Raw genomic sequence first — 18,729 nt, forward strand, 5'->3', positions numbered from 1 at the left:
CAAGTAAAGTAATAAAATACATAAAATCGAGAAAAAACAATACCTATTGAGAATCTTTTTTTGAATCCTCGTTAATATTATTATCTATTACTAAAACGTTCTAGCTCCAACTCTCTCAACCCGTGTAAAAATTAATTTAACCTACTCTCTCGCGAATCATGGCAATTGTTTTTGGAGAGGGGGACCATGTAGCAATTTTGTTAGATAGTAGCAAAAAATATCAAACTTTAGACAATAAACGATGATGAAAAATAAAAATTCAGTCCCACCTTTACTGCAACGGACGGGTGATTTTCGTTAATTAATATTATTTGAGAAAAAATCCATAAAAATGAAAAGTTGAAAAAATTAACCAAGGTCCTTTGGATTTCAATCATTCAATCTGACACTTCTCACAGTTGTTGACATTTCACGTCAACGATAGAAAAACGAAAGGAAACGTTACTGGTTTATTATTTCATACTTACTACTGGTTCAATTTTTATTTATTTCTACTAAAATAAGTTTGTTTGGTGTGAAAAAGAGACATTTATTTGTCCAGTTTCGTGAGCAGATCTTTGACACTTTTTGAAAATTCTCTGTAAAACAGGCTTTAATGTCAAATTTGATTTTTGAAAATTTCCAAACGTCAAAATGTCAGGAATATCAAGTGTCGCCAATTCAAAAAAATTAAAATCACAAGATCCATCCATCCAAGTTGCCATTTTTTCACAAGATTTCAAGGCGGCGGTTTAAATCTCTAGAATGTTTTTTTTACATAAACTTAATAATTTTTTTATAACAATTTAGTACTTTTTGACTCGGTATGGCAAATTAGTTTACAAATAGTAACTTGTTTAATATACCTTTAATCAAATTATTATTTTTATGTTCATTTATCTTAAATTAAACAAAAATAATTGTTAATTTTTTTATCACGTCACAGTTTTTTGTTACGAACGATAATTTTCATGCTTTCTGTACTAATGTCTCCAATTTAAAATACAAATTGTTGGTGAATTATTGCAAAATTATCACCAGATAGGTCTAAATGGGTCTTAAAACATATTTCACTGACTCACATTTGGATTTCTTGTCTAAAAACTTAGGCAATATCAGTGACGAACAGGGCAAGCGTTTTTATCTGAAGGGTTCAAAGATCGGCACAAAGGTTTTTATATTAGGAGATTACTGTTGGACTATTATAAAGAAAACTGATCCAAAAAATTATAAAAAACAAAGTTAAAAAACTCATTTTTAATTTGTTATTTGGCTGTTTTTGTATTTTTGTTAATTACATATTTCTTAAAAGTGTCGTGGTGGACTTTTTTAAATATTTTTTGTGAACTCTGCCTCAAAATAATTATTATTTTAATTTGATTATTATTCAATTTAAAAGGTTTTTCTGAACAGAACAAAATAGGACTGTAAATTATTATATCGGGTGTGTCAAAAAGGTCGGACAAGCTTAAAGATATAAGAATTATTTCAGCAAAAAGAAAAAAAATAACCGAATTTTTAGTTGTTAAACATTCCTAAATGTGTAACACCCGCTTGAAGTCCAAAAGGAGACAAATCCTTAAAAGGATACCAAAAATAATTTTGTTTTGGAATTTATGAAACTGCTCCACGTAAATATTTAAAACGCAACAGATTAATTATTACCAAAATTTTATTTTTTTCCAAAATTTAAGGAACAAAAATTTTCCTAAATTTTTTGGTGATTTTTGAAAGGCTGTAACTCATCGAAAAATGTTCGTGTCTAGATTAAAAAAAAACATTTTGTAGCTTTAAATTGCTAGTTTTGAGATCTTTGGGCAAATATTTTTTCTGTGCTACAGTTATCACGCAATTCTAAATAATAGCGCGAGAAAAGAAATTCTAAACTTTTATGTTTTTGTTTTTGGTCCATGGACGTGGGGAATTTTTTTTAAGTTAAGTTAATGCAAAGGCCGGATAGCATGTTTGTTCACCTTTAATATAGTTCCCCCATATCTCTGTAAATATTTAAACCGTTTTCTCGGACCGATTGATCAAAGTTTTGCAAAAGAATTAAAGGAATAATTGTACATATTTTTTTCATCTAATCTTCGTCAAGATGAGAAAAACGAGTTTTTTTAGCTTTCTTTTACAATTTTGCATTAGTTAAATTTGAAAAAAAAATTGAAAAAAAAATATAAAAAAAATTTTGATTTTTTTTTTCAAAAATTAATCAGTATTGTTTCTTGAATTTTTTTTACAAATTTGAAAAAATCTATAAAACGTTTTTTTGAATAATCAAAAATTAAGCATTAATTTTTAATTTTAATTGTCGTAAAGAGAATATGAAGAAAGCATATTAATGGTAAACAAATATGCTATCCGGACTATAAATTGACTTAACTTAACTTAATTGAATTAACTTAACTGGACCAAAAACAAAACCATAAAAATTTAGATCTCAAAACTAGAAACTAAAGCTTCAAAATGTTTTTTTTTTTTAATTTAGATACGACCATTTTTGTTCATTTAATTTTTTGGGGAGTAGGTATAGAAAAACCAAAAATCCCAAGTTTTATTACAGTCTTAATCTAGTCCTTTAACACCTCTAAAAACATTCTGTTCGTCCACAGAGATCTCGCAAATGCAGCATCGTGCAGGAAGACGAGGAAGAAGAGGACATTTCAAGCTGTTCCGGTCGTGAAGAACTCGTCCCACCTCTCAACCGTCGCGGCTCCCGCTCCGAAGGCCGCCTCAATTTAGCCCTCCAAGAGCGTCTCGCCGAATCGGAACGCCTCAAACCCATCACGGACAAAATCGAATCCATTGATGCAAAACCCAAAGTCCAAGTGCGCCAACCCAACGACAAACCCCAAACAAACATGAAATGGCGCATGGAAAAAAGCTCCAGTCTAGTCGAATCAAAAATAATCAAAGACATGGTGCCCAAAACCGACGCCACCACCACCACAATCATCACCGATTCCTCAACCATCTCAATCCCGATAATCACGACGAATTCGCCCCTGAGTCAGACAATCCCCAAATACAAGACAATGCCCTCACCTACGCGAACCACAGGGTTAAGTGGGGGCTCACCTCTTCAATTGAACGAGATTTTCGAAGAGGGCGATGGCCAGGAAACCCCGAGACCAACCTCTAGACAATTTCTCAGGAATCAGAATCGGACTTCGTATGAGCAAAGACGGTCAAAGTTTCACAAAGCGAGGACGGCGTCGTGTAGTTCCTCGGATGCCAGCGACGACGATAGTGAAAAAAGGAAAAAAAGGGCACATAAATTGACCAATGCGAGTGCGAAGCCCTTTCAAGGGCGTCGAGACAGTCATGACGACAGTAGCGACTCACAAGAACCCAGTACTGGGACTGGAACCAGTGGTAATAACAATAAAATCACAACGACGGGACAAAACACTAGTAATAGTCAACAACACAAGAATGGGAGTACGGGAGGGAACACCACAGGTGGGAGGAAAAACACCAATATAAGGCATAAAGCAGGTCGGAGGAGAAACGGGGAGACGAGACTCAGAGAAAGCCAATCTTTGAATCGCATCACTGAGGTTCAAGAAGACGGGGCACATGCCCTAGTGATTGCCACTAGTGTAGTAGGAACACAGGGTGTAATGAACCCCAAAGTCAAGGGGATCGGTGCTAGGATCCTCCAAGGGTTCAATAACATGTCGAAGAAGAACCAAGAGGAGAAAGTGACTCACATATCGCGCAAAGATACGGTCAAAAGCGCTGATTTCGATGGAATTGAGATTGAAAATAAGATTGTGAGTGAGAGATCGGGGTTGAAGAAGATGCGGTTATTGGGGAAGTACTTCCAAGTCCACAAGAAGTTGTGTATTCCTCTCCCGGGGCTGTTTACTCGGAATAGATTGTATAAAGCCCAGTCGTGTAGCTCGTTATCGCGCGATAAAATCGCCCTGAATCCGGAGACTGTGATGCGTTGCAGGCAGAGGGCTGTGAGTGTTATTCGGAATAGTGATGGTGATATTAATCAAAACGATAAACCGCGGAGGAAGTCGTCCACTGTTGTGCAATTGAATAATGTGTGCACTGAATTGACGGGGATTTGTGCGGTGCATCTTGGACAGGCGTCGAAATGTTGCAGTTTTTGTTGACAGTAAGTCAATTTGTCATAAACCAAAGTTAAAGCGTTAGTCGAATCCACGATCGTAAAATAGACAGGTCTGGAAATTCGTGTTTCAAAATTGAATTAAAAAATCTGGATCTCAGTAGGTTTTAAGGGCCAGTTGTGCCTCTATCGGATACTACGTTAATTACTGCGTATTTATCGTCGTCTGCGTTGATTGACACTAATAAAAGTCTGGGCAATAGGCCAAAATCGTGAACTTGTCAAAGTGGTAAATTCCGGTAGATGACGCGCTCGTCACGCTCCAAAGGAAACTGTAATTTGTGAAATTTGAAATTTTGCAAGAAATTAAATGTTACAGTTGTTGACACATTTAATAAAATATTGATCTGTCACACAACTAATTCATTTTTTTAGCTTAAGAAGCGCAGTATCAATATCATTCAGACATTACATTATAATTTTTAAAATGCCAAGTATCCCAACTTGCTGTGTTCCAAACTGTGGGCTAGAGGAGAAAGAGGATGTTATTTTACATCAATTTCCAAACAGTAGGAATCAAAAAAACGAATGGCTTAAAAGAATATTTGGTACCATCGGCAATATACCCCCAAATTCCGTGATTTGTGGAAAACACTTTGAAATAACGAGCTATTATAAAAACAAAAAATTGTTACCAAATACAGTTCCATCCTTGCTCTTGAATTATAAAAGAATTACTCGTTTTCAGGTAATCTCTACCACTTCCATTAATTCAGAACGTAAGCCGTTAGAAACGTCTGCACCGTGTCTCCAATCTCCAGAGTCATTTGACAAAAATTATATACCTAATTTCAAGTCCATTTCGATTTGATTTTGATCAACAAAGCGGTTTAAAAGTAGGTGATACTCATGATTTTGATTTAAAAAATGTTTCGGATGCAATAAGTTTGTCTTACTAGATAAAATTCAAAATTTAGAAAAAAAGTTACAGGAAGCACAGTAAAGGTCAACATTGTGTGGTGAAAATTGAGTTAGATGAACTAAGGGCTTTCTTTTTACTTGATCAAATTATAATTATTCCCTAAAAAATCCAAGATGGTGTGAAGTTACAGTACGTCATTGGAGGTACATTTCTTCAAAAGGTTATGAATTTGCGAAAAGAAGTCTGTTTTTAAAAGCTCCATCCAGAAGAACTTTAGACAGATTTATGGGAAATTGTTAATGGGATCCAGGCTTGACTAATTTAATTAAAATAAAAACAGAATAACTGCTGAAAGCAATAATTTAAAAGACGTTGAGAAAATATGTTTATTTTTTTAAATAAATAATATTATATTTGCGTATAAAATGTTTTAATTTTTGATGTTTTTTGTCCAGTTCTTAGAAAAAATTCAAAAGTAGAATAAACAATTACGCATTTATTATTATACAACCCATAAAACACAAAAGTAAATTTTTGTGTACATATAGAAAAATTTATCAAAGTTTCAAACCAAAATATACAGATTCCATTGGAGCCCGGACTCGTCGCTCCCCCAAGACCGAAAGGACTGTCACTTGTCATTTTTAAGCACGGACAATAATATACCGTGACATTCAATTCCCTACAATCCTGAAAAAATATTACAGATATTTCATCTGAAAGTATTCTTAAATGAGTTATATAAAATTCAAAACCAAGTTTAACATTTGCGAATAATTCTCTTTAATTAAAAAGATCGAAAAACGTTACATTTACAACAAATACAATCAAGGGGTTGTAGAGAATAAAATTTTCTTGAAGAGAATGTTCAAGAGATTTTTATCTCCAACCGTTTTTGAACGTTGAAATAGGCTAAATGGAATTGCAGTTTAATGTCTGGTATTAAACTACATTAGTTAGCTTTAAAAAAAATTTTCTTGGAGTTCTGTTATGAAGGAAACTATTTAAAAAATGTTGAAAGACGTTAGTTAATTCACCACTTATTGATTTAGCATTACTTTAAAATTGGTGATATTTTGTTATATTTATTCTTTGTTACATTGGTGTTTTTTACTTGGTCAGATCCCACTTCGTGTACAACAAGATTTTTTGAATAATAAAGAAAACCACATTCACAATAAAGACAATTTCAGGATCTATTTTTGTGGTGAGCGGGCACTTTGTAAACAGAATAAAGAAATAAATAATTTTTTAAAAACTTCATACATTTGTGGACTTTAAAGACAAAATATTACTTTTTAGACTAATACAAATATGTCAAATCTCAAAACCCTAGTCGATTAAATGCTTCAATGTTAAATGTTTTAATGTTTTCTCTCTGATTTTGTATCTTTTTTCTCAAAATGTAATTGACAGCTTCTGTCTTTTCTTTGCAGTACAGTATTTAGGGTTTCATCCCTTGTCCTTGGGTCCAATTTTTCTTTCACCCAAAAAAAAAATAATTGTTTACTACTTCATTTAGACGTGCAATGGAAAACAGCACAAATTGTGGGCATCTGCAGAAGTGTTTTTGTGTAAACAAGATATAAAAACCACATATATTTACCTTTTTCATTGCCAAAAACATTGAACGCCAAACTCAAAACCAAAAAAATATTTTTAATAGTTAATTTAGATAAAAAATCAAGGTAAACAGAACAAAGGAAAATAAGTTATTAACCAAGAAAACATGAAGTATAAATCAAAGAAAACCATCCTAAAACACTGAAAAACTGTGCACAAGAGGCAAAAATATTTAGAAACGTTGGAAATAGAGAAACGCTGCCAAAATGCACCACGGGTATAGTTGCCCTGCATAACCACCCACGATTCAGAAAAAATAATTCAATTTCAAACGTATTTATAAATGGAGTTTCCAGACCTGTCTATTTTACGATCGTAGTCGAATCAATAGCAATCTCTTTATTAAGCTCAAAATCTAGTTGTCATTCTTTAAGAGTCAAACTTGGCCAAAGTGTAGGATAATATGTCGTACTTTCCATTTACATTCTTGTTTTTTAATATTTGGATGTTGCTGGACTTTTGCGTTTCAACACTTTTAGATGTTAATCAAAAAATTGGAATTAAATCAAACCAATGCAGGTGTTTTGTGAATTTTAATGTCATTAGTAGAGGTATAGTTTTTTTAAGATTTATTCTGTGCAATCCGCTGGTCGGGTCCATTACTTTTTACCAGACTTAATTTATTTTTTTGTAATCTAACTTTGTAATGGGTGTTTTTAATACTCAAGTCTTCCAGACAAGTAATTTAAGTTTGTTAAATGGATACAGTTTAAGGAGAATTTGCGCTGATAGAAATCTGACTTTAGAACTTTGCGTTTGTGATACTCGCCACTTCGTGGTTCGTGTAACAACTACTCGTATCGTATCACAATGAGGGGTTTGTAATACTTGTTTTTTAACATGTTATTGTGTTGTCTTTTGTACCTTGCCAAACGCGGAGTCTTATGTGAACAACTCTGTATATTACAATTTCCAGGTAATCAAAAAATACTATTTTGAAGGTTTATGAAACGAGTAGCGAAGTGCGAGTTTTTTATGATATTTTGCGCGTTTTGCGTACTTTTTTAACATGAAAGTGTTTTTTTTTTTTAATTTAGTAACTTTTACCCTAATAAATGTCATACAAAACTCGCTTTTCGAAGTGTCAAATCTCGAATATTTTTCAAAATTTTGTTGAATTAACAATGAATACTGTAAATGTTTCATGCACACCACCTAAAAATGAGAGAAATCGCTCAAAACGCCGCTGAAAATCACCATTACCAACCTTTAAAATGTAAATTGTACTAGTCTATTTCAGCACCCGAATTGGTATTGAAATGGCTCATTAAAGCATGGGTTTTGGTATCGAAATGAGCTTTGTTTCAGATGCAAAATAGAAAAATACTCTTACAGCTAGCAATAGAAAATTTTACTTTTATAACTACTAGTAAGGCACCTTTAGAACACTTTTGTGCCTTGTTTTTAAGGTATATTTAAAAATTAACATTTTACAAAGATTTTACCCTGTTTTGAAATTTGTACAGTAGGGCCCCTTTAGAACACTTTGTTTTTTTAATCATTTTGTCCTGTTTTTTCAAAGATACCCTTTAAAAAAATGTACCCTTTTTTCCAAATGTGAATACGGTTTCCTCCAAACAAATTTCCCTTTCAAAAACACTTAAAATTAGGAATTTTGCTCTGTGTTTAAGACCTTTTTCCTGTTAGGCCCCCTCAGCACACATCATTTTTTTAACAATTATACCCTGTTTTTAAAAGTTAAAATTTTAATCAACACTATTTTGAATATATTAATAATAATAAGGCTCAAAATATAACACAACCGATACGACTTTCAGCGACAAGACTAAGTAGAAACGAATTTAATAATTAAATTAATTGTTATAAAGTTTTTAATCAGTGCCAATACTAAAACTTTATTTATATCAGATTTTTTTCTGAGAATTTCTCTGATAGTATTTTTTGTTTTGTGAGCAAAATAACAGTATTTCGTAACAATTCCAACTTCTTACCTTATAGTTATAAAGGACAGAATCCTTAAAAAGTGTTGTGTTAAACAGGCCCACATAGTAAGCTTTTTAAAAATGCTTTAAAATTGAAGAGTTTTAAAAGTAAATTTTAACTTTTAACAAGGTACACTTGAGTGCAAAAAAAACACAAATAATTTTTTTTATAATGTCGTTTGGCCTGGTAATAAATGCCAGTTTTTTGACGTTGTCTTTGTCACAATTCATAATTTCATAATTGTTAGGCATCTTCGAAACTTCTAATACTTCTATCAAGTTTTTCTATTTCGTTTTTAACACTGACTGACTATCACACTACATTGGTAAGATCACCAAATACGACATTTCTTTTGATAGTTTTCTATCCTTTTTGGGAACAACCTTTTTCACACTATGTAAATCTCTGAAAAATTTGACAATTTTGTTTTTGACAATTTGCGTTTTTTTTGCACTCAAGTGTACCTTAAATCCTTTAAAAAGTGTTGTGTGCTGAAAGGAGAATTTGCTTGGCCAAAACGGTATTCATTTTTATGTTGAAGTGGCCCAACAGAAAAACAGGGTACATTTCTTAAAATTTTAACTTAAAAAAAGTACTTTGAAAAACAGGGTATATTTGCTAAAAAAAAACGATGTGTGCCGAGGGGGCCTAACAGGAAAAAAGTCTCTTAGGGCGAAATAATTTTGAGTGTTTTTGAAAGCGAAATTTGTTTGGACGAAACCGTATTCTCGTTTGGAAAAAAGGGGGATTTTCCTTAATATGTTGACATTTTTATGAAAAAGCAAGGGACAAGTATTAAAAAAATAGTGTTCTAAAGGGCCCCTACTAGTACAAACTTCAAAACAGGGTAAAATCTTTGAAAAAAATTAATTTTTAAACATACCTTAAAAATAAGTCAAAATGATTATTAAAAAAAAAGTGTTCTAAAGGGGCCTTACTAGTAGTTTACATTCCCCTGCAAAGTACCTCTTACGCACCTATTTTTCAGGTTGGTACCCTAAGGGTATTTCAAAATACTCAAAAACCGCAATAAGTATCACTGGAACTAGTTTTTTTTAAGTGTGTTGTAGCATAGATTCTTCTTAAACTAGATCCATATGCTATTTCCCATGTAATCAATTTTCTTCTATTTATATTTAATGAAATTGTTGAAAGTTTCTCATACTTCAGATTTTAAACGAATAAGACTGATTTAAATTAATATTAATGAACCAAATTTGCATTTTGACTAATTTTATTGAATATAAATATTACGCCAGGTGTATGTACTCTACGATAAAAAATAAAAATTGTGTATAAACGTATTTTTCATTTTTACTATATTATAAGGACAATGTAGTCTCACAGTTGCAAGCAGAGTTTATCTAGAATTTAGTAAATGTGCAATAGTTGCGTTGTTTTCAATGTTATGAAAAATGTTTAATTGTGTGATTTTAGATATTTTAATTTAGGAAGAAGTATCGATCTGATTCATTACGCCATTGAAACAAGTACTATTTTAACCATTGCACTTCATGCAAAAATAAAAGTTAAAACAGTACTTTGTAAGTATGTGCTATGCACAAACCTCTCACTGTAACTAGTTCATTAGTTTTTTATGTTACTCAGCCTTTTATGCTAATTTATTATTTTTTGAAATGTAACATCTCTTTCCTAACACTTTTGTGTGCCTTTATTTTGTAGATGCTATTTATTGATGTCAAGCTGGTCTTGTCGTTAGTAATAGTTGTCTCTTTGTATGCATCTGTGTGTGCACCTAATGAATAAATATTTAACAAGCTATTTTATTTTATTTTATTGGCCTACACATATTATAAAAAAAAATTATAGTTAGGTATACATAATACTTCAGGAAGTTTAAAAATTTTAGAAAAAAACGCAATTTATTATCTCACTTCTTTTTCTTCTTTGCTTCAATACTTTTTGTCAAAGCCTGCGCCTGCTTAACCTGCTGGTAAAATTCTACAGTTGCATAAAACGGTTGATTAGTACCATTGTTGACGCAGTTATCTTCACAGTAACAGATTAATACTGTATCTACAGCAACCTAAAAAAAAAAATTAATATGGAATAAAAAAAATTCAAAGTTACTTCGAAAACAACGAAGATACAATGAATGCACACAAATGCAACCACAGCTCCAATTACGATAGGTAGAACGGAAAGCTGAAAAAAGATCAAATCACTATTTATTCAGTTTCATGTTTCCTGAAAATTTTCAGTTTCGCTGTTACGTTATTTTCACATGAGGCTGTCAATATGTTCATATTGTTCTTTTTTATAGCCATTTTCTAGATTAACAGTTTAAGTCCCATAAAAAGTCTAATTTTATAAGTATAGTATATTACAATCGAGTTGGAATATACAGGGTGACTCAGGGGAGCGTGCAAGCTCCATAACTTTTTTTCTATCCAAGTTATCGACATAATTTTTTTAGGCAACAGATCCAACAATGGGGTCTATTATAAAAATATTTTTATTCATATACAGAGTGTTCCAAAATAAGAAACACACCTAAACATTTCTTATTTTGCAAAGATCTCACAAATTTTATAAAGTAGACCCCATAAACCCTAAATCGACAAAAAGCTCATAAAAAAATCCATGCTATGATGTAATAAAATATAGAGTGTTGTATTAAAAAATTCGAGTTATTGCCATTTGAATTTTGTTCAAAAAATCGTAGTAGGTGATGGAACATTGACTCCGAGTTTGCCTTTATCTCAGAAAATGCGCTAAAGCTTAAGGAATCGATTGGAAAAAAGTTGGTTAAATTATCTTCAATAGTTTCGAACTTATGAATTTTTTTGTGGGTCTACGCACGACGCAATTTTGACACATAAATTGGCATAAGTCAAAAACTATTGCAGATAAGTTTAAGAAAGGGTGCATTATATTAACAATTTAGTGGCGAGTCCAAAAATGTAACAAAAATTTAGGGTTTTCATTTAAAAAAACAGAACTTAGTTGTGTATCTTATTTTGGAACAACCTGTATATGAATAAAAATATTTTTATGCCTCATTGTTGAATCTATCGCCTAAAAAAAATCATGTCGATAACTTGGACAGAAAAAAGTTATGGCGTTTGCACGCACCCCTGGGTCACCCTGTATGCCATTACCCCCATTAAAATTAATATTCAACTTAAATTAAATTTTCCGTAAATTGGTTTTAAAAAAATAATAACTTTTTTTTTCATTTCTTGCATTTGTTTGTATAAAACAGGAAACTAGAAGATAACAAAATTCATTTTCTTTTTTAACTACCTCTAAAAAAAAGCGAAAACTTTTCACAATTTTTTAAATAGCTCTGAAATTATTTTTGCAATTCTTACAGTACAGCCTATTTCATGGTAAATCTATTTGAAGTTGAAGAAACAATTATGACTTAATATTAATGAATATTAAAAAATTAATATCAACTTAAATTAAATTTCCTGTAAATCGGTCTTAAAAAAAATAATAACTATTTTTTTCATTTCTTGCATTTTTTTTGTTGTTTTTATAAAACATGAAACCAGAAGATAACAAAATTCATTTTCTTTTTTAACTACCTGTAAAAAAAGGGAAAACTTTTCACAATTAATTCGCGAAGAATTGCGCTTAATTCTGAAAATTTAACAAAAAAAAAACGAAAACTCAGAGATTATTCTTCTAAACATTTTTTTTTTAAATTTGATTCTTTTTTTTTGAAGTTTTATATTTTTTAGGCATTATCAGTAAATTTTACTACTGTTATCCTTTGACTCCTGTAACTATTACATTTCATTGTAAATCTATTTGAAGTTGAAGAAACAATTATGAATTAATATTAACTAATATTAAAAAAATAATATTCAACTTAAATTAAATTTTCTGCAAATCGGTCTTAAAAAAGTAATAACTAATTTTTCCATTTCTTGCATTTGTTGTTTTTATAAAACATGAAACCAGAAGATAACAAAATTCATGTTCTTTTATAACTATCTGTAAAAAAAGCGAAAACTTTTCACAATTTTTTTAAAAGCTCTAAAATTATTTTTAACACTTTGACATAAGTAGATTTTTTTAATGAAAGAATAAATAAAACGAAACAGCTTGTTAATTTGCGAAGAATTGCGTTAATTTTGATAATTAAAAAAAAACGAAAACTCAGAGGTTATTCTTGTACTTATTTTTTTTTAATTTGTTTCTCTTTTTTTTTTTTTTTCTAAAAAGTAAATAGAAGTTTTATATTTTTTAGGCATTATCAGCAAACTTTACTACTGTTATCCTTTGACTCCTGTAACTATTACATTTCAAATATGAATTGCGAATTCTTAAAATGGCTGGAACAACTGCAATTCTTACAGTACAGCCTATTTCATTGTAAATCTATTTGAAGTTGCAGAAACAATTATGAATTACTATTAAAAAATTAATATTAAACTTAAATTAAATTTTCTGCAAACTAATTTTTCCATTTCTTGCATTTGTTGTTTTTATAAAACATGAAACCAGAAGATAACAAAATTCATTTTCTTTTTTAGCTACCTCTAAAAAAAGCGAAAACTTTTCACAATTTTTTAAAAAGCTTTGAAATTATTTTTAACACTTTGACATAAGTAGATTTTTTTTAATGAAAGAACAAATAAAAAAGAACCAGCTTATTAATTCGCGAAGAATTGCCCTTAATTTTGAAAATTTACCAAAACTCAGAGGTTATTCTTGTACTTAACATTTTTTTTATATTTGTTTCTTTTTTTTTTCTAAAAAGTAAATAGAAGTTTTATATTTTTTAGGCATTATCAGTAAACTTTACTACTGTCATCCTTTGACTCCTGTAACACATTTCAAATTTCAAATATGAATTGTGAATTCTTAAAATGGCTGGAACAACTGCAATTCTTACAGCCTGTTTCATTGTAAATCTACTTGAAGTTGCAGAAACAACTACAATTAAGTAATTTTTTTTTTGAAAGAAGTGGCATACCTTCATCCAATACCCAATCAGCGCAGTGATAGCAACCACAAACAATTTCACCATAAAAAACACAAAATTCCCAATCGAATTCATTGCTACAGCACTCAGTAAATTACTAATAATTAAATTGACAGCACGGACACTCGATCGGCAAAGGGGTTGACCATGAATAGCTAAAAATTATTAACTGTTAAAAGGAATAAGTTTACGTCAAAAAAGCACCTGTTACGATATATCCCATCGATGTCATATATTTTACCAAATCTTCCAGTGGTCTAAAACAACAAATATAAATTAATCGCATGCATCCATTTTCTCGCGCTGCTGCCCGAAGTATTATTTTAAGTATATTAATAGCTGTGATAATCAAAGAACCAAATGCGACGGAACCAAGATGGTACCGAATTAAATTATAAAAGCTGCTATAAATGGGTGAAACCAAAGCAAGCTTGTCCCTGTAAAAGTAAAAGGGTAAAGTTTAGTCAATTTTTTATTAATTAGTTGTCACCGTGTGAAATAATAATTAGATACAGCACCCGAAATAACCATTTGTTGACATGCTAGTACAAACTGCACCATCCATAACATCATTATCCAAGCAAAAACTGTGGCAAAAATCATACCACCGTCTGGGACATACTCATATTTTTTCATATCATGCGAGTATTGATCATCAGCTTCTTGTAATTTGCCAGCGTGGACCATTAAAACAAATGTGTAAAGACATAAACCCACAATTACAAAAAGCGAGATAAATGTCTAAAAATTGCGACATAATTATTGTGTTTTTTTTATACAGGCTGTATTATGAAAAACGCCCAAAGCCATAACTCCATTATTTTTAAAGTTATGACAATGCTTCTTAGAACAAAGTTGAACATTTTTTGTCATCTATCGTTTAGGATGATGCTAAATTAATGCTGTTTTCTGTTTCACCGGAAATGACATCAACTTTTTTTTTAATGGAACACTCTGTATATTATACCACTTTTGGATTCTTTCTTTAATTGTCTTTTAACAAGTTTTAGTAACATGTGCCTAAAACCAACCGTTCCTGAGATATGAGTCAAATTTATTAAAGTAGGCAGTGGAAAACAATAATGTTAAGTAATGTTGACAAATATTATTACTTTGCATTTTCTCTTATTATTTTAATACTTTTTGGTGTTCTGGTGATAATGTGTTAACAGACATGATTCAAGAATATTTTGAAAGCAATAAAAATAGTTGGGAGACCACAACGCCTTTACACTGGGCGGTTTCCAATAAGAGAAGCTCCAATTCGTCAACCTGAAGAAAATTTGAAGATGTTTGGAGTTTTTAGAAAACCCAAAATCCCAAATTAGAACAGTTGCGTGCGATAAGCCAACGTTACTTGCAATTTCTTGAATTCATGTTCTTGCATTTTCTTCAATACCTATCTAATTCTGTATCTCTTTGAAATTGGAGATGTTTTAATTTGGGTTTTCTAAAAGCCCAAAATATCCTCAAATTTTCTTTAAGTCGCTTAAATTTTCGACGATTTGGAACGTCTCTCACCAGAAATCACCCAGTGTAAAAGCGTAGTGCTCTCCCACAATTTTTATTTTATTCAAAATATGTCTGTTAACACATTATCATCCATGATTAACATTAAAAAGTATAAAAACAGTAAGAGAAAATGCAAAGGAATAATATTTGTCAACATTACTTGATATTATTGTTTTCCACTGTCTACTTTAATAAATACATTATTTGGTAAATATCTCACGAACGGTTAGTTTTAGGCATATGGTACTAAAACTTGTTAAAAGACAATTAAACAAAGAATCCGAAAGTGGTAAAATATACAGGATGTTCCATTAAAAAAAATAAAGTTGATGTCATTTCCGGTGAAACAGAAAACAGCATTAATTTAGCATCTATCCCAAACGATAGATGACAAAAAAATGTTCAACTTTGTTCTAAGAAGTATTGTCATAACTTTAAAAATAATGGAGTTATGGCTTGGGGCGTTTTTCATAATACAGCCTGTATAAAAACTTTATGAAATTACCAAGACAGGTTCTAGGAGAACTAGAGGCATCGCAAACACTATTTTGATAGTTTCCTCGTAAAATCTGATAATCAATTTAATTTGAACCGTTAGCAATAAAATAAATAATGAGAAAATAACCGAGAAGAATGTTAAAATGATGGCCGATATTAAAAAACTGGTTCGTTCGTATGTTGCAGCCTGGGCGTAACGATACCTGGAAAAATAACGATTGTTTCAAAATATATTTATTTTCCAAATTGTTCATTTTTACCAAACAAACCCTGTGAGAGCAAACATCAGTAAAACAGCGCCTATCAGCATAGTCCAAACAAAAACGTCCACAAAATAGCGGAAGCATAACAACGCGATAATTGAAAGAACTGCAAAAATTGCAAAATAATTTTACTCGGGTCAAAATCGAAATAATTTACCAAGTCCAATGCAGCAAAGTATTGCTAGATGTGTGCCTTCATTGCTAAAGTCCTGAAATGTCTTTATGAAACACAAAATATCTTATTACTTTTAATCTTACATTAAAGACATCCGAGGCGCTACATTCCGTTGTGCTAAAACAGGAGAAATTTAATCGTATTTTTTAATTTTTCATGCTAAAACTAGATTCAAATTGTACGAAAAACTAGAGGTGCTAGAGCAAAACCACTAGAAAACTATAAAAAGTTATTTAGTGTTAATAAAAAATTCAAAATAAAAATAAAAAAAATTATGTTGGATTTTTCTTCTTATAATGAAATTCTGGTTTTTGAAATAATACTTATGTTTTAGAATTCCATTATTTGTTACTTAATTTAAATATTGTCAAAAAAAGAATAACACTGAATTTCACTGAAACTAGAAAGAAGACTCAAACAAAAATTTATTTTTCAAGATATTTATTAATTATACAGGATGTCCCAGCGAGTTGAAAAAGTCCATTACTGACCTTTAAATGATAAAATTAAAAAAAGTTGTATAGGACATTTATAGATACTAATTTAGTGCTTCACCTAAAATTATTTTCAGTTTAACACAAATGTGATTATTAAGTGATATTTTTTCCATCTCTTGTGCAACTGTACACTTTTTGGCTACTGAAACAACAGTATTTTTTTAATGTTTAAGGTTAAATATTTTTTTAGTTATTAATTATAAACACCTAAAAGTAAATAATTTTAGAAAGACAATTTAATAATCTTTAAAATGCAAAAACAATAAATAGGGTGTTCCATTTAATTTTTTAAAGTTATTCAACTTTTAACAAACGCTTTGATTTTTTTTATCTTTGCAAATGCAACACAAAAAAAATGTTACAACCTTATAACGTACTTTCCTCCTTGCGGTAGTAAAAAAAATATTTCTACACCTTTTTCAAGTGTAATTCAGAAACCATCACATGTAACTCAGATTAGTCAATTTAGTTTCAGACAGCGTAAATTGAAATTTAGATTAGTCAATTGTCTTTCAGAAAATGTTAATTGTAATTCAAAAGAGTAAAATGAGTTTCAGAAACCATGAGATGTAATTCAGATTAGATAATTTAATTTCAGAAAGCATAAATTGGAATTCAGATTAGTTACTTGTATTTCATAAAGTAATAATTGTAATTCAGAAGCCATTACATGTAATTCAGAACAGTAAATAAATTCAATTTCATGTTACATGTAATCCAGAAAATATCAATTGTAATTCAGATGAGTAATTTACTGTTATCTCAAAATGAAGTTTACACATAAACACGAATTATTTTATTTTCAGAATTAAAGAATTACATAAACTTGCTATTTTGCAAAATAAATAAGATATTTTATTTTCAAAGCAATTTTGGTAATGTAATTTTTAAATGAAAATAACGAATTCTGAATTACAAATGACAAACTCTAAATTATAACTAACACTTTCTGAATTACAATTGACTAATCTGAATTTTAATTTACGCTTTCTGAAGTTAAATTAACTAATCTGAATTACATCTGATGGTTTCTGAAATTCAGTTTACGGTTCTGAATTACAATTAATACTTTCTGAAATATAATTGACTAATCTAAATTACAATTAAAGTTTTCTGAAATGTATCTTACGCTTTCTGAATTACACTTGAAAAAGGTGTAGATGTCTCAGTTTTTGTGTAATAAATTTTAAAAAAGTGCATGTTTTCGTCAAAAAAAAAACCGTCTTATTTTTAAAACTAAACAAAATCGACCAATCAAAGTTTAGCTTAGAAACATTGTCATAAAAATCTATATCCAAAAACGCTAAGAAATGTTTCATTAAAAAACACAAGTTTGTATTGTAACTTATTTTTGAGACACGCTGTATAGTTGAAAATAAGTTTAGGCGATAAACTAGATTAGTATCTATCTATCAATGCCCTGTATATATTTTTTTAATTTTAGCGTTTAAAGGTCACTAATATAATATAATGGACCGCAGAACTTGCAGAAGTTCTAGTTTCATTTTATAATTATGACTGAAAAAAATATCGCTGTCATTATTTTACTTAAATAATTTTTCCTTCAAAGTCTCGAATTCTAGTAAACATCCTGTAGAAGTAAAAGCAACACGCACATTTTTCTTTTTTTAAGAAAAGGGAGTTTTAATATAGTAATACTCACTCTGAATACCTGCAATTCTCAACACATGTCGACCCTTCTAGATATCTAAACAAGTAACAATTTTTACAATTAATGTAAAAATTCGACTATTTGAATACTCATAAATTCTTTAACTCACGGTTTGTTTGTCATATCTTGACCCGAACAGGGTATACCCTCAACAGGACTATTTTTTTCACCGCAAACATTACCACAGTAGTCATACCCATGCAAAACTCGGTTTATATCCGAATAACATAAAGTGTATATCATTGTTACCATCTGTAACGTATAATTTTTTATAAAAATTTATACCAATTTAGTATTAAAGTACCAAAATCACAACACATATTCCTAGTGTTATAAGAAAGGGTACGTCGGTTAATTTTCTTTTTTGAGAGAGTTCAGGAATGACGAAAACGTCCAAAGGTGACTGACTCCTCCTAAAGGTTGGTATCTAAAAAAGGAATTTATTTATTAGAAAAATAGAAAACACATACCAGGTAAATAAAAAGTATGGAACCAAACGTTTTTTTGCTTAAACTATTTAGTTTTTGAAAAAACTAATTGATGAGTGATAAAGGACTATAAAAATGTGATGATTTAACAAGAATAAAATTTTTCGAAATTTCC

General features: G+C 30.3%; 2 protein-coding genes across 5 annotated transcripts in view; one reads left to right on the forward strand and one right to left on the reverse strand.

The window, feature by feature from the left end:
• Positions 1-5,422, forward strand: part of LOC123007721 (SNF-related serine/threonine-protein kinase) — a 36,646-nt gene extending 31,224 nt beyond the window's left edge. For all 4 annotated transcript variants that reach the window (XM_044403158.1, XM_044403142.1, XM_044403149.1 and 1 more), the window contains one exon: positions 2,592-5,422. In XM_044403158.1, coding sequence (XP_044259093.1) covers positions 2,592-4,106 — 1,515 coding nt within the window. In that variant the 3' untranslated portion in view covers positions 4,107-5,422. The remainder of the gene's footprint in view (positions 1-2,591) is intronic.
• Positions 5,423-10,328: 4,906 nt separating this feature from the next.
• The window catches only part of LOC123007749 (choline transporter-like protein 1), a 10,309-nt gene continuing 1,908 nt past the window's right edge, over positions 10,329-18,729 (reverse strand). Inside the window, exons 2-13 of the mRNA XM_044403179.1 lie at positions 18,431-18,553; positions 18,236-18,378; positions 18,118-18,162; positions 16,041-16,074; positions 15,940-15,991; positions 15,780-15,888; positions 15,527-15,722; positions 14,000-14,250; positions 13,714-13,946; positions 13,501-13,664; positions 10,641-10,715; positions 10,329-10,596 (exon numbers count right to left, since the gene is read on the reverse strand). Of these exons, the coding sequence (XP_044259114.1) occupies positions 10,441-10,596; positions 10,641-10,715; positions 13,501-13,664; positions 13,714-13,946; positions 14,000-14,250; positions 15,527-15,722; positions 15,780-15,888; positions 15,940-15,991; positions 16,041-16,074; positions 18,118-18,162; positions 18,236-18,378; positions 18,431-18,553 (1,581 nt within the window). The 3' untranslated portion in view covers positions 10,329-10,440. The remainder of the gene's footprint in view (positions 10,597-10,640; positions 10,716-13,500; positions 13,665-13,713; positions 13,947-13,999; positions 14,251-15,526; positions 15,723-15,779; positions 15,889-15,939; positions 15,992-16,040; positions 16,075-18,117; positions 18,163-18,235; positions 18,379-18,430; positions 18,554-18,729) is intronic.

This window comes from Tribolium madens, unplaced genomic scaffold (assembly GCF_015345945.1).
Source record: "Tribolium madens isolate multiple individuals breed KSU strain unplaced genomic scaffold, Tmad_KSU_1.1 Scaffold_11;HRSCAF=98;Tcas5.2_LG3b, whole genome shotgun sequence".
NCBI lineage: Eukaryota > Metazoa > Arthropoda > Insecta > Coleoptera > Tenebrionidae > Tribolium > Tribolium madens.